The sequence below is a fragment of the Asparagus officinalis genome, chromosome 10 (assembly GCF_001876935.1).
Source record: "Asparagus officinalis chromosome 10, Aspof.V1, whole genome shotgun sequence".
In the NCBI taxonomy this organism is placed as follows: domain Eukaryota; kingdom Viridiplantae; phylum Streptophyta; class Magnoliopsida; order Asparagales; family Asparagaceae; genus Asparagus; species Asparagus officinalis.
The window spans coordinates 64,631,152-64,647,709 of NC_033803.1; the positions used below are offsets into that span (position 1 = coordinate 64,631,152).

The 16,558-nt window shown below is 36.4% G+C and overlaps 1 protein-coding gene across 1 annotated transcript in view; it reads right to left on the reverse strand.

The window, feature by feature from the left end:
• Positions 1-12,278, reverse strand: part of LOC109826821 (guanosine nucleotide diphosphate dissociation inhibitor At5g09550-like) — a 24,480-nt gene extending 12,202 nt beyond the window's left edge. Inside the window, exon 1 of the mRNA XM_020393842.1 lies at positions 12,018-12,278. Coding sequence (XP_020249431.1) covers positions 12,018-12,278 — 261 coding nt within the window. The remainder of the gene's footprint in view (positions 1-12,017) is intronic.

The window sequence follows — 16,558 nt, forward strand, 5'->3', positions numbered from 1 at the left end:
GGCTCGGCCATGAGCCGAGCCACCCCAAGGTGGCTAGGCACAGTGTCGGCCACCCCGAGGTGGCCGACAGTGGCCCGAGGTGGCCGACAGTGGCCAGAGGTGGCCGACGATTCCCTTTTTGCAGCCACTGTCCTGAGAGCCTATAAATAGGCCTAGAGATGTTCATTTTCAGAGGTCGAACTTTCAAGAGCCGAAACTCTGCCGGATTGAAGAGTGAACTCGGAGCTTGAAGACCAGAAGACTTGCACCATTCAGATCTGATCCTCGGCGACCATCCACGTCAGAAAAGGCAGGATCTCGAGAGGAAGAAAGAACAGATCTGAGATCTACACGAGGCTACACTCCAGATCTAAGCTTGGTCTTAGATCTCGAGATCCGAGCGATTATTCCCTTGGTGGATTAATCCCTCCCGGCTATTATTCCCTTCGTGGAATAATACCCGCATACTCGTGTAGATCCGACCGGATCTAGATCGCGCGGTGGTCCACGGATTAACCCCGGCGCAGGCAAAGAACCCACCAAAGCGAGCGACCGCAAAACAGGAGCTCGTGATTTGTTCACAGAGGAGAGTTGTAATTTTTCTTTATTTTCTTTGATTTAGTTGTAACCGGATCTATAAAAGACCGGATCTTTTGTAACTCAAAAAGTTGTAACTCAAGATGACAATTATCTCATTAATGAAGAAAGCAACGGTTTTTCCCGCGAACAATTGGAGGCCGGAAGGGTGTTGTAAGGTTTAGCTACCGCAACAATGGGGGCGTTGATCTTCCTTCGCTTGCGAGAGGCGGAGGATCTGGAGGAGGAGGACGACATATATTCCTCGAACTTAAGTTGGTCGAACTCGTACTCGACCACTTCTTCAACCGGGATGCAGATCCGAGGTTGCGACACGACAGCTCCGACAGTGAAGCTGTTGGCTCCCACTGTGGTCGCCAGTTTATTTGCGTCGAAAATTGATGTATTCATTGCGGTATTCATTACAACTTTAATCGTTACAATGAAAACAAAAACGATTGTCTTTTTATAAGACTTTTACACAATGAAAACAAAAGTTTACAACTCTCGTCAAAACAAGCGCAGAGGACGTTTATCACCCGCTGCTTTGCGTGGGATCTTTGCATGTGCCGAGGTTTATCCGTGGACCGCCTTAGATCTGGATCCGGTTGATGAAAAATTCGGCAGAGCTTCGTCTTCACCGAGGAAGTATTTGATTTGAAGCGCTGAGATCGACCAAGCGAAATCAGGGCTCTTCTCGAGATTAAGACCAAGCCTAATCTCAAGGGACGGACAGACGGGGTTCAGATCCTTCGAATAGCTCCTTCTTTATGCCGAAGTTCGCCAGGATCTGATTTGCCTTCGTTGAAATTCGTGCTCCTTGACTCCTCAATCCAGCAGCACCTCCACGTCTTGATAAATATTCGTCGCCGCTGAAAGGAGGCTCTATGCTTGTATTTATAGGGCTTCGGAAGTGGTTATTTGGATGAGAACAAGTGATTTGGCCTTATCTTTAGTCAATAATAGCCTAACCACGTTTGTAGATGATATCAAGTCAGTTTGGATGCTCAGGAACCAACAAATCTCGAGAAAAACCATCAAAAACCGAACCGGGTCAAAACAGTGCGCGCAGGACAAGTCTGACCCGTGCTTGCGCGGGTCGGCGCGGTCCGACCCGCGCGGGTTTTCCACCGTTTTGCGTGTTTGACCGTCTTGTTGACTTGTACGCTTCGTTGCAGAATTGACCGTCAAACGCGTGTTGATTGACGCACGCATGTTGATTGACGCATGCGAACTGATTGATGCGCACGAATTGGTTAACATGCACGAGCTGAATGATGCGTGCGTGTTAACTGACTGTTGGGCGCTTTGTACGCTTTGAGTTGATTAACACGTGCGGTCCACTTGGCGTTTGCCCTTGTGGTGGTTCGTTGTCGTGTCATCAACAGTTTGCTGATTCGCTTCATGCGCTTGTCGACGTCGGATGATCCTCTTTGCTTCGGATAATAATGTTCATCGCCTTTTCTTTGTCTCGAGCTGTGTGCGGACACCTATAGGCATTTTTAGACGCCTACACCTAGGTTCGTCAACCGACGTCACTCCTCTTAGGACATTCCCCGACTCTCGTCACACACTTCTCTCGGTGTACAAGTGTATTACAAAGTGATCTCACAATTAAGCACAATACAAAGAATGATTGTTCTCTAATATGGATGATAACACAATAAAAGCTCACACTCAATTGTTACAACTCTCACCAACCCAAATATATTATGTATGAAAAATACAATAAGCTCATGTGGGTGGGTGTAAACAATGAGTGAAATAAAAATAACTAAAATCAAATGTAAATACTAGCTTAATAGAAATAATAATCAACAAATAATTATGAATAAAAGCTAGAATGAGTTTAGAAAAACTTCTCTAGATGATAAGAGAGAGAGAGATGGATTGAAGCTCAATGAATTGATCTCAGAGAGAGAGATGGATTGAAGCTCAATGAATTGATCTCCACTTCCTCTTATGGAATTCTTCACAAACAAACCCTTAAACAAACTTAAAACCAACCTTAAACTCTTTTAAAACTTGTTAAAACATTTCTTGGATTGCTTAAAAGATCTGAGGTATAATGGGTATTTATAGAAACCCCAAAGCCAAGAGAAAGCCAAGAAAAAGACCAAAAAACCAATACAGTAACGGCTCTGGAAACTAGCCGTTAGAACAGATTTGATTGTTCGGCGGTCGACCGCGAGCAACAAAAAAACAAACTATGGCTCTGGACAAGCGACGGTCGACCGCGACGGTCGACCGCGAAAGTCTCTGGACTTGCTATGGTCATTTTGGGTAAACCATGTTTTGAAACTTTGCACAATGATTATGTAGACTTAATAAAATATGTATATGATTATTGTTAAGTCCAAAAACTAAGAATACAATATTTTTACAAATACAATAAAAATGAAACATATAAGTATGTATATGAAAATATATTTGTTTCATATCTAAGTAGTTAAACCAAATCACAATAATAAATATGAAATATGTAATTTCATATTTGTAAACATGAAAACCCAAAACCATGCATGTATATATATAACTATATATATACATAGAAACCAAATACGTATGTGTATATGATATTGAGCTTAAGGTACTTAACACACATAATATAAGACCTAAACTAGATTATCCAAGCCGATCTTGATCTTCAATAAGCTTGACTTGGTACACTATGCGGATGAAGCTTGAACTTGATATTTAACTTTGAATTGCGAGGCTTCACTCCACTATTCCGCTAACCTCCATTGAATATGATCGTTGAGTCTCTATTACATCCATCCTCCAACATGTTGTTTGCCTAGAATAAATACAAAACACAAATACTAGACAAACAACATTAGATGTAAATTATTTGTAAATCATCATCAAAACAAGAAGGCCAATAATCTCCCCCTTTTTGATGATGACAAACAATTTACAAAAGGATATATGCATGAATAAAGATGAATATATAAATTATAATTCATATTTAGAATTATCATGCATATAAACAAGAAAGAATATACTCATAATATTTCTCCTCATTTGACAACATCAAAAAGGGGACACAAGGATAAAGAGAGCGAAAGCTCCCCCTAATAATAAGCATGGGTGAGTATAAAAATATAGGGATTGCTCCCTCTATCAAAATGCCTCATGAATGTATGAAATGAAGATCATGGTAAACATATGTGAGCAAGCATAGATGGAAAATATGCTAAACACAACTCACATACATAAAGACAATGAGAACATATATAAATATATCAAAGTGAACATAGTGTCTCATTTCTCAAGCATAAAAACCATAGTGTATAAACATAGATTTATGAAATCAAAAGAAGAGGAACATGAGAAACATGCAAAAAGTTTTCAAATGAAAACAAATTAATTAATGAAATCATAAATCAAGATTTAAGTCCAAAAACAATGTTTGATCAAAAAAAAAAAGAAAATTTTCTTTGTATAACTTGATCAAACCTCTCATAGAATACATTATAAAACACGAATAGATGATCCATAAGCACAAACACATAAATATCATCATATAAGTGAAATATAATGAATTCAAAGAAACAAATCAAAATAAAGTTTTTGACAAAATGCAAGAGAGGTAACAATACATCAAGCTCTTAAGCTTGTTTCAACCCATATAAGAACTTTTAGTACCCGGTAAACAAGATTTGGGAATAAACACCCAATTAACCCGGAGGGTTATATAAGCACAAACCTCTCATCAAAATCAAGATTAATAATCATGAAAACAAAAGATTTTATTAATTAAAAATTATTTTCATATTAAAAGTTTAAAGCATAATTTTAAAAACCAAGAAAAGAAAAAAGTAAAAGTACTAAAATTCTTGGCTTAAAAATTACTTTGACACCCAAGTATTCTTGGTGTCGGTTTGTTTAGGGACATAACCCCTATCATTAAAGCTCAAAACCCTAGGGTTATGAACCCTCTTGGGCACATATGGTGCACTAACACGGTCAAAACAATATTCATTCAAATGACCATTCCGATTGCAATTTATGTAATGAAAGAGATCAATTTGTTTTTGTGGATCATTAGCTCGTGCACGGGAAACATTTGCAACCATAGATGATCTTTTAAGATTATTTTGAAAATGTGAAACATTATCAAAACAAAACTTTCCTAAGTGGCCAAATCTACCACAAACATTACATTTATAAACATGTGGTCCACTAGAAATATTTGGCAAATGATACTTATTTTTTAAATCAAAACAATATTTTGCCAAGTGACCAAAACGATCACAAAGATCACACTTGAACACACTAGCATGCTTATGATGAACTTTATGAGAATGAGCATGTGAATGTGTAAATGTACAAGATGAAGAAGCTAAATAAGATGCACAAGGAGCATTAGCATTCTTATGTTTGTGTGCATCATAACAAAATTTAGCTAGATGACCTTTTCGGCCGCAAATAGAGTATTTGTAAATTTTGCTATATATGTGTGCATAATGGGTAGATGATGACTTAGACTTGGCACACATATCCATAAGCCTCTTATGATTATTAATGCATGTTATTAATGCATATTTTCAAAGTTGAATCTAAAGATGAAATGCATTTTTTCTTAAGATTCAAATCTTCATTTTTAGGCACATATGCATTTTTAGAAGTAGAACATAAATAGTCATTTATAAAAGAAGCAGTATCATTTTGTATGTTCTTTACTTCTAATATGGCATTATCTTTTTCATGAGATAAGCTAGTTATAGATGTGTTTAATTTTTCATTTTTCAAAATTAACATGTCATTGTTTTCTTTAAGCATGATATTTTCTTTTGCAATGACATCCAATTTTGACACTAGCTCCTCATGATTGGATTCTAAATTATCATGCTTGTTTTTTAAACCAATAAAGTCATTTTGTAATTTCTTGTAGGCATGCAATAATCTTTCACTGGCACAAGCAAGTTCATCACTAGATAAATCATTAATAGATTCGAACTCGCAAACCTTACTAGGGCTATCGCCTAGTGCACGTGTGCATGAAGCTCCTTTTGAACTTGAAGCGGGATCCTCCAAAGCTCGTCGGATCGTTTCCAAGTCCCCTTGATGCGCTTCTATGAATTTCCACAATGTATAAGCACTATCAAAAGAATCAAGCTTGTTAGACAATAATGAATTAAATGCATTTAATAAAAATTCTAACATAAGCTTGTTCATAATAAACATCTTTTTATCATGTTTGCTCCACTTGGATTTCTCCAACGTGGGCACAATATAAGCATAATCAATGACTTCTCATAAATTGATATTTTTAGATTGAACAAATAATTTGAATCTAAAACACCATTGTGCATAGGGAAAAATATTAAATTTAGGAGCAATACTAGAATCATAGCCTAAACAAGATGCATCATTCATATCCATAATAAGGAAATGTATGCAAGCAAGATACAAATAAAATCAAAATAAGATTAGCATAAAAAGATAACTTGGATTTTTAACTCAAGGCGATTAGACCTTAAATCAACGAGCACCAAGCTCTGATACCAATTGCCAGACCCTAGAGGGGGGTGATTAGAGTCTTATGCTAATCTAATCTGATATTATGCCAATTAAAACTAATTAAAAAATATATTCTTGCAAGATAGACATACAAGAGTTACAAGCAAGAATAAGCAATATGAATAAAGAGATATATCCTATATGATAAAAATATATGTAAGGATATATAAACTAGCACAAGATGATATATCCTACCAAAGAGATATACAATATGATATATGCAAGGATATGTAAACTAACACAAGGGCAACCAATATGATCAAACTACAAATGTGATAGGGCAAAAAATACAAGAGTAATAGGTAATAGGCGATATAAGATAAATGCATAAGCAAATGCGCCAATGACAAACTCAAACACACTCAAATGATCACGGAGTTCGGACCTTCCGTCCTACGTCTCCGCTCCCCACTCCCGGGGAGAAATCCACTATCACAACCGGGTTTTCTACGCTTACCCGAATAACGTTTACACCTCACACTCGATTTTCTAGCTAACCGAAAACTTTACAATCAACACTCTTGCAATCCCACTCTACACCAACTAAGTGTTGGAACTAGACGTGTCTCCCTCAAGTGCTCGGATATAACCTCTCCCTAGGTTCGTCAACCGATACCACTCCTCTTGGGACGATCCCCTACTCTCGCCACACACTTCTCTCGGTGTACAAGTGTATTACAAAGTGATCTCACAATTAAGCACAATACAAAGAATGATTGTTCTCTAATATGGATGAGAACACAATAAAAGCTCATACTCAATTGTTACAACTCTCACCAACCCAAATATATTATGTATAAAAAATATAATAAGCTCATGTGGGTGTGTGTAAACAATGAGTGAAATAAAAACAACTAAACTCAAATGTAAATACTAGCTTAATAGAAATAATAATCAACAAATAATTATGAATAAAAGCTAGAATGAGTTTAGAAAAACTTCTCTAGATGATAAGAGAGAGAGATGGATTGAAGCTCAATGAATTGATCTCCACTTCCTCTTATGGAATTATTCACAAACCAAACCCTCAAACAAACTTAAAACCAAACTTAAACTCTTTTAAAACTTGTTAAAACATTTCTTGGATTGCTTAAAAGATCTGAGTTATAAGGGGTATTTATAGAAACCTCAAAGCCAAGAGAAAGCCAAGAAAAAGACCAAAAAACCAATACAGCAACGGTTCTGGAAACTAGCCGTTAGAACAGATTTGACTGTTCGGCGGGCGACCGCGACGGTCGACCACAAGCAACAAAAAAACAAACTATGGCTCTGGACAAGCGGCGGTCGACCACGGCGGTCTACCGCGAAAGTCTCTGGACTTGCTACGGTCGACCACGAACCAATAAAAAATAACATGAGTTCTGAACTCATGGCGGTCGACCGTGGCGGTCAACCGCGAACTGATACATGCTAAAACAGATTTTGAAAGCTAAAATGCTGATTTTAAAACCCTGTTTAAAAATATCAAATAAATTCTAAAAAATATAAAACTTTGGGGAATGATTGTAGACTTGATAATAAACATGCTACAATAACTGGTTTCCAAAAAGGACTTCCCAAATGAAAAATATCATTATTTTACAAAATAGGCCAAAACATGAAAAATGTAAACATGTGAACTTTGATATTTTGGCTAAACCATGTTTTGAAACTTTGCACAATGATTATGTAGACTTAATAAAATATGTATATGATTATTGTTAAGTCCAAAAACTAAGAATATAATATTTTTACAAATACAATAGAAAATGAAACATATAAGTATGTATATGTAAATATATTTGTTTCATATCTAAGTAGTTAAACCAAATCACAATAATAAATATGAAATATGTAATTTCATATTTGTAAACATGAAAACCCAAAACCATGCATGTATATATATAACTATATATATACATTGAAACCAAATACGTGTGTGTATATGATATTGAGCTTAAGATACTTAAAACACATAATATAAAACCTAAACTAGATTACCCAAGCCGATCTTGATCTTCAATAAGCTTGACTTGGTAAACACATAATATAAAACCTAAACTAGATTACCCAAGCCGATCTTGATCTTCAATAAGCTTGACTTGGTAGTTGGTACACTATGCGGATGAAGCTTGAACTTGATCTTTAACTTTGAATTGCGAGGCTTCACTCCACTATTCCGCCAATCTCCATTGAATATGATCGTTGAGGCTCTATTCCATCCATCCTCCAACATGTTGTTTGCCTAGAATAAATACAAAATACAAATACTAGACAAACAATATTAGATATAAATTGTTTGTAAATCATCATCAAAATAAGAAGGCCAACAGTTATATGATATATATTATACTATCACTAATGCTAAAGTTCTGTGGGAAACACTAGAGAAAAAGTACGGTTTAGATGATATGGGAATTAAAAGATTTAAAGCTTCTGATTTTAACAAATTTAAAATGGTAGCTTCTAAACCGATGAATGAGCAAATTCATGAATTCGAACATATAGTTCACCAATTAAAAGTGAATGGATCTATCTTAGATAAAACATTTCAGATAGCCTGTCTTATAGACAAACTTCCTGAGTCCTGGTCAGATTTTACCAAAAACCTTAATCATACCCAAGGAGATCTTACCCTTGAACAAGTGTTGAATTCCATTAGAATCGAAGAGCAACATAGACTTAGGGAGAAAAATGTGACAAAATTCGAACCCAAAGAACCCAAAGTAAACAATATTGAATCCAAACCCTTTCCTCAACAAAAGAAACGTCTCTTCCACCAAAATCAAAATAAAACATTTTTCGAATCCAAACTTTACGGTTCTTTGGTGATTTTTTAGACACCATTTCTTTCTTCATTCCTTGCGTCTGTTGACGAAGGGCACGGGCACGAGCGGCCTTCATCTGACGCTTTTGTATACGTTCTTTAAGGGTTGAACGGGCTCTTTTGACGAGAGTCCATTCCTCAGTCGTAAGTTGTGCAGAAACGTGATTAGTTTGCCGTTGAGGCAACTGGACCACTTTATGCTTCCTCGACTCTAAGTCCGCATAGTAATGGATCCCGTCGGTTTGTTGTAAGGCCTTAGCCAGTTGACGAGCCCGACGCTGATGTTGCCTCTGACAAGCTCTTTTCGTCAGTGCCGGCGGGCCATAATTCAATGACTCCTTAATTGGTGCAGAGTCATTTAGAGCAGAGATGTTGTAGGCAGATTCCTTAGCAATAATCGGGCAAGAACTTTCACCTGCGGTCTTCATCGGAATTGAAGACTTGAAAAATTTCTTGGAACAGGAAATCTTCCTGCACTTGCTAGGCGAGGAAGATTTTGAGGATGAGGATGACAGATACTCCTCGAATTTTGCTTGATCGAATTCATATTCGATCTCTTCATTGACCACGATTTTGATCGGCTGCGACACTACGGCCTCGGCAGCGAGACCGTTGGTTCCTACTGTGGTCGCCAGTTTGTTTTCATCGAAAGTCGGTTCCATTGATGATTCCATTAAACTTCAGTCATTTACAATAAAATACAATAAAAAATAAGAAAATTACAACTTTCGAGAAAATAAACAATCGTTTATCGACTTTTGTTTTATTGGACTTTGCCTGTGCCGGGAGTGCTTTGGCTTGTGGACCACCGATTCACAGATTGTGAGGGGGTTTAGAGATTCTTCCTTCGTTTATCGAAGTAGGAATTTGAAGCGAATATCTTATTGATGTAAGATGTTCACTCTTCCAAAGACCAAGTCTGAGCTTAGATCTCTAAGAATCACTAAACACTATTTATGAAAGATGAAGACTCTCTCTCTCTTCCTCAAAATCACCAAAAGCCCAAGTCTCTATGCTCTAATCTACTCTTTTTTTTGTTTCGTGTCTAGGGAGGTATTTATAGGGATAGGAGTGCACAATAGTAGAAATAGAGGCGAAATAACTGATCGAGTGTATGCTCTTTGGGAGCGTCAGTCCATGCTGCTGCGGCTATTGGCGCGTCAGCGTAGGCTGGCGCAGCCAAAGAGACGGTTTTTACCACGTTCCAACATGTTTAAAACCATTCTCCTACGACTTTTAACCATTTTTTTCGTGGTTTAACTGCTTATCCACGTCAGTACACGTACCCTTTCTGATATGCTGTCACGTGGACCTTCAAGAGATCTTAAAAATTACCAACAATTTACATAAGAGGCCATTATGTTTGCGCGTCACCCTTTGCTGCCGCGCCTTTGGCACGTCACCATGGATTGCCGCACTTTAGGCGCGTCACCAAGGGCTGCCGCGCCTTAGGCGCGTCACCATGGGCTGCCGTGCCTTAGGCGTGTCACCATGGGTTGTTGCGCCTATACATGTCGCTTGTCAGTGTATTTTGTCGTTGGTGTGCACAATGTTCTTCTATGTTGTTTCGCTTCTTTTGGATGATCCCCTCCGACTGAGATAATGGCGTTTATCGTCTTCTCTTTGTCTTGAGCAGTATTTGGATGTCCGTAAGCATTTTTTGACATCTACAAACGTTTGATGAAAAATCATTTACATGATAGAAAACGTTAAAAATCGTGTTAAGTGTACATATATTGAGCTTAAATATAAACATACAATATATGCAAGTAAACTACTCTTATATCTAGGTAACTCCACACATATGAACTTGAATCTTTAACACTTGATTGTCGTGTGTTGAAATACCTGTAAAGAGAAACATAAAAATAAAACTAGAGAATATATTAGCGATAAATTGTTTGACAAATCATCATCAAAACTATAGGGTCAACAATCTCCCCTTTTTTGATGATGGCAAACAATTTATTTATTGATATGAAATATATACTGATAAACCACATACAATATGAATTAAACATATAGACAATATATATCATAAATCAACCATATAAACCACATTAGATTTTCTCCCCCTTTGACAACATCAAAAAGGGAAAAAATAAATATATATTGAATAGGAGCAATGCTCCCCCTGCATACAAGCACAGATAATAAACAAATATACATCTAAAGCTTCCCCTGTCAATTTGCATAGATGATATATAAAGATCATATTTATACATAGGAGCTAAGCAACCATCTCCATCCAAATACAACCATAAACAATATATAGACCAAATAAAACACAAATCATCACTTAAACACCAAATACTACATAGTTTTCCACAAACATAATTTGTTCCACAATACTACAAACTATACACAAATTGTTTCACAAAGTCACATAGTTTTCCACACAAACATAGAGTCAGAAACTAAAAATAAAAACATAAGTAGCGAGTTTTGTTTCACCAATACATAATAATGAGCATGAAAATCAACAATAAAAATCAATCACCACCATCATCATCAGATCCGGAAGCAGATCCCGAACCAGAGCCTGAAGCAGATCCATTAGTAGAGCCCTCCTCAGAATCAGAACTAGAAGATGGATCCGGAATCCCTAGAGATTGACGCTGATAAGATAGAATGGTCCGAACATCCTTCTGAATCGATGAGACCTGAGTCTCAAGACGATCCAGACGGGCACAGATATCAAAAGTGGAAGAGGTAGAAACTCTAGACCGAGAAATGATGGCTGAGCAGGATCAGATAAGGAGTCGGAAAGTTGCATACAGGAGAGAGAGAGAGAGACTCTATCAAAATATTCCTTACCCGGATCAACTTTGGGTTCATTGGATAGAGCAACACCGAAGTGTTGGAGAATGAGGGTGATGAAGCTACAAAAGGGAAAAAATTTGTAATGCTTGCATGCCATGTTCTTAAGAAAAACATTTGCCCAATTCACTTTTATTTTGGCAAAAATGGCATAAACAGCACTAACCTTATCAGGAGCAAAATGATCAAAGCTACCGGTTTTGGGAATGAGATTATGAGCAACAATACGAGCTATAATTTTAGCAGTGGGATTGAGTGATTTGTTGTTCATAGGATAGGTGCAACCGAGCTTAAACAAGATATCGTTTACAGCCTGATCGGTGTGATCGATAGACATAAGTTCAACGTCACTTGTTGGAATTTTAAGGATTCCCGCAAGTTCGTCGGCAGAAAAAGAGATCTGAATGTTCTTAACAGATGTGGATATGGTTTGAATACCATCGGCAGAAGTGGTGACAGTCAGGTTTGCATAAAATAAGTAGACAAGGAATGAGTAATGAGGAACTTTACGTTCTACGTCTAGCAGCTTATGCAAACCAACAGCATACAGAATATCATGAATATCATACATGGCTAGTTCCTCATATTTGATATATCGAGTAGGCAGGATTTTCAGTTTACACAGTTCCCTATATTTCTTAATAAGGGGTTTGAACAGAAAGTAATCCTCATAGTGGGAGGCAATGGAAGATGAGGAACCAGACTCAGGCTAAGATCTTTTCTTAGGAGGCATTGTGACAGATATGATCAATTAGGGTTTAAATAGATATAAAATTCGACAGAAATTGAAAACCCTAGAAATGAAAGTGAAAGAAACCCTAGATTATGAAATAGAGCACAAGAGTGAGATGAGGGATTACCCAACTGATTTCCAACACGAAATTGATGAAGAGATGGCCAAATGAGAGAGAATAAGAGCTGCGGTCGAGCGATGGCGAACAGCGGGCGACCGAGAGCAGAAATCGACAAAATTTGGGGAAGAAGAAGAGGGTTGGGTTAATTAAGATGAAGAAGGAGCGGCTCAGATCAGCTCAACAATAAGATCAACGATGGTGATACATTCGGGTTTGAAAAGTTTAACTAAATAAAACCGAAACCCGATAACAAAACAAAATCGACGCAAAAAAAATTCTTGCGGTCGACCGCGGCGGTCGACCGTAACAACTTCCAGAAACTTTGACGGTCGACCGTGGCGATCGACCGCGAGAAAAATATCATCAAAAAATATTATAAAGTCTGGTTTTATGAAGAATTCAATTTGGACCTTTAAGAAAATTATTTTATAAGATATAAATATGTATAAAAAGTTTTTAGCTATTAAATCGCGAAAATATTTTATTTTAGCTTAATAAAAACTAAATCATCATTCAAAAACAACTATAAAACAAAAAAAAAATCACAACGATAGATTCAAAACTCATTTTGGTACCCAAATCATTTTGGTACCACTAAAATTTAGGACATGACCCCGATCATGTAAATCCAAGGCCCTAGGGTTATGAACCCTTTTGGACGTATTTTGTGCACCGATACAGTCAAAATAAAAATTGTAAACATGACCCATATGATTATAATTTGTGCAATGTAGAGGTTGAATGGTTTGTGTTGACCGAAATGAAATGCACGTGGTTCATTTGCAAAAATAGATTTTTCTTTGTAATTTTTTTGCAAATGAGAATTTCTTTTCAAATCGAAACAAAACATGGCCAAATGACCAAAACGATCACAATAATCACATTTATACACATGAGCATGTTTATGATTTACACTATGTGTGTGTACATGTGTATGAGATGAAGAAGCTTGATGGGATGCACAATCATGAATGGGCTTATCAATTTTTTGTGCATTATGACAAAATTGGGCTAAATGGCCTTTAAGACCACAAATAGAACATTTATGAATTTTGTCATACATGTGTGCATAGTGAATATGTTTTTTAGAAGAATTAACATTGTATTTTGCACACAAGTCCACAAGCTTTTTATTATTAGCAATACAAGTGTTTAGTGTTGAATCTAAGGTAGATATACGTTTTCTCATTTGATTTAACTCATCATTGTGTATACAAGCATTGCTACTAAAAGTAGGATAAACAAGATTTTTCATTATAGATTTCAACTTATCTACTTCTAACATGACATCATGTTTTTCATGAAGCAAACTAGCATTTTCAATTCTTAAATTTTCATTGCATTCTTTAAGAATTATATTTTCATTTGCAATAAAATTAAACTTAGTGGCTAGTGTTTCATGAGTGGATTTCATATTTACATACTTACTCTTTACATCAATATAGCATTTGTGTAATTTTTCAAACTCAAGAGCAAGTTCATCAAAAGTAATAATATCATCGTTATCAAGCTCGCATACCTCACTAGGGTTATCACCTAGTGGTTTTGTGCATGAAGATGAGACTTCTTTAGAACTCAAAGCGGGATTTTCCAACGCTTGTTGAATAGCCTCCAAGTCCCCTTCATGTGCTTCAATAAATTTTCATAAGGCGTAAGCAATCAAAATTAGCAAATTTGTTAGAAAATGAAGAGTGAAAAGTATTAAGCAAATATTCTAACAAAATCTTGTTCATATTAAACAATCTTTTATCATTTTCATTCCATTTGGATTTTTCCAAAATAGGAATGACATAGGCATCCTCAATAATTTTCCATAAATCAAATTGTTTAGATTGAACAAAAAGTTTGAATCTAACACGCCATTGAGTATAGGGGAAAATATCCAAACGAGGAGCAACATTAATAGCATAACCTAGACTAGATGCATCATACATATCCATAATGATTATATGCAAGAAACAAAAAACGATCAATACTAGATTATTACGAAAATGATAACTTGGATCTTTAACTCAAGGCGATTAGTCCTTAAATCAAAGAGCACCAAGCTCTGATACCAATTGTTAGACCCTAGAGGGGGGGTGATTAGAGTCTTATGCTAATCTAATCCTGATTAAATACCAATTAAAATTATGTTGATCAATTTGTTCTTGCAAGAGATAAATATGAATAAGAATGATAAGAATAAGCACAAATGAAATATACGCTAAGCAAACACAAACACAAGATATGTTTACGAGGTTCGGTCCCCACGACCTACGTTCCTGCTCCTCACCTCGAGGAGATCTTCATTATCACAATCCGGTTTGGAAGCCAAAACTTTTACACACTCGGTTTACAAGCTTACCGAAAACTCTCACACAACAAACACTATACAATCACACTTTACACACTAAGTGTAGGAACCTAGCCCGTGTCCTCCTCCTCAAGTGCTCGGATGCAACCTCTCCCTAGGTTCGTCAACCGACGTCACTCCTATTGGATTCGACCCTGTCTCTCGCCTCACACTTCTCTCGGTGTACAAGTGTATTACAAGTTATACTCACAAATAAAGATAAATACAGTGATTTGTTCTCAACAACAAATGAGAACACAAATGAAGTTCACACTCACTAAATCACACCCCACAACCCACACTATATAGTATGAAGATATTAAGCTCAATATGTGTGTGTGATAATAGTGAATGAAAATAATATAACTCAATAAATATAGCTAAATAAATGAGAATGAAATAGTAAGCTATATAAGGAAGAGTTAAGAAAACTTCTCAATAAACAAGAAGAGTAGTGGATGATGATCCCAATAGGAATTGAAAGCCACTTCTTATTGTAGAAAACTTCTCTTGAAGTAGATTAACGAAAATTAGCTTAACAGCTCTTTAAACGCCTCTTAAACCTTTGTTAAAACTTCTTGTAAAAACAAAACTCTTGGTTTTCTTAGTTGCTGAATTAGAAGAGCAATGAGGTATTTATACCCACTCAAGAACTCAGCAAAAACTAACTTGAAATGACCAAAAAGCCCATAGAGAATCAAATCAGAAACTAGCCGTTGGAATCAAATCATGAGTTCGGCGGTCGACCGTGGCGGGCGACGGCCGCCCGCGAAGCACAAAAACACTGAGGTTTGAAAATGAAAGCTGGCGGTCAACCGTGAAAGTCTCTGGATGGTTTTACGGTCGACTGTCACGGTTGACTATGAGCACATAAAAGCTAGACTTTGAAAATTTGTTCATGACGGTCGAACGTGGCGGTCGACCGCAAACTGACACAGTCTGAAAACCTGTTTTTGGCCGATTTTGAAAATACTTTAAAAATAGCAAATCAATTCCAAAAATAATGAAACTTTGGGAAAAGTTTCTAAATGATAAAATGAACATGTTCGAAAAGAAATTTTTGGAAAAATAATTTTCGTTTGCAAAACACACTATTTTTGAAAAGTGTTCGTAAAACCTGTATTTTACGAATATGAAAATTTTGATATGACTCATAAACATGTATATATATATCATGCATATATTATATGTATATAATAAAGTATGAATGAGCTGAAAACATGAAATAAAAGATATTGTAACAACGTTTGATGAAAAATCATTTATATGATAGAAAACGTTAAAAATCGTGTTAAGTGTACATATATTGAGCTTAAATATAAACATACAATATATGCAAGTAAACTACTCTTATACCTAGGTAACTCCACACATATGAACTTGAATCTTTAACGCTTGATTGTCATGTGTTGAAATACCTGTAAAGAGAAACATAAAAACAAAACTAGAGAACATATTAGCGATAAATTGTTTGACAAATCATCATCAAAACTATAGGGTTAACAAGGCAGACCACGAGCAGCACCTACGGTTAGCTTTGAGGACTCTGCAGGAGCATCAGTTATATGCCAAGTTTAGCAAGTGTGAATTTTGGCTTTCAGAAGTCAGATTTCTCGGCCACGTCATCAGTAAAGAGGGCATAACAGTGGATCCAACTAAGGT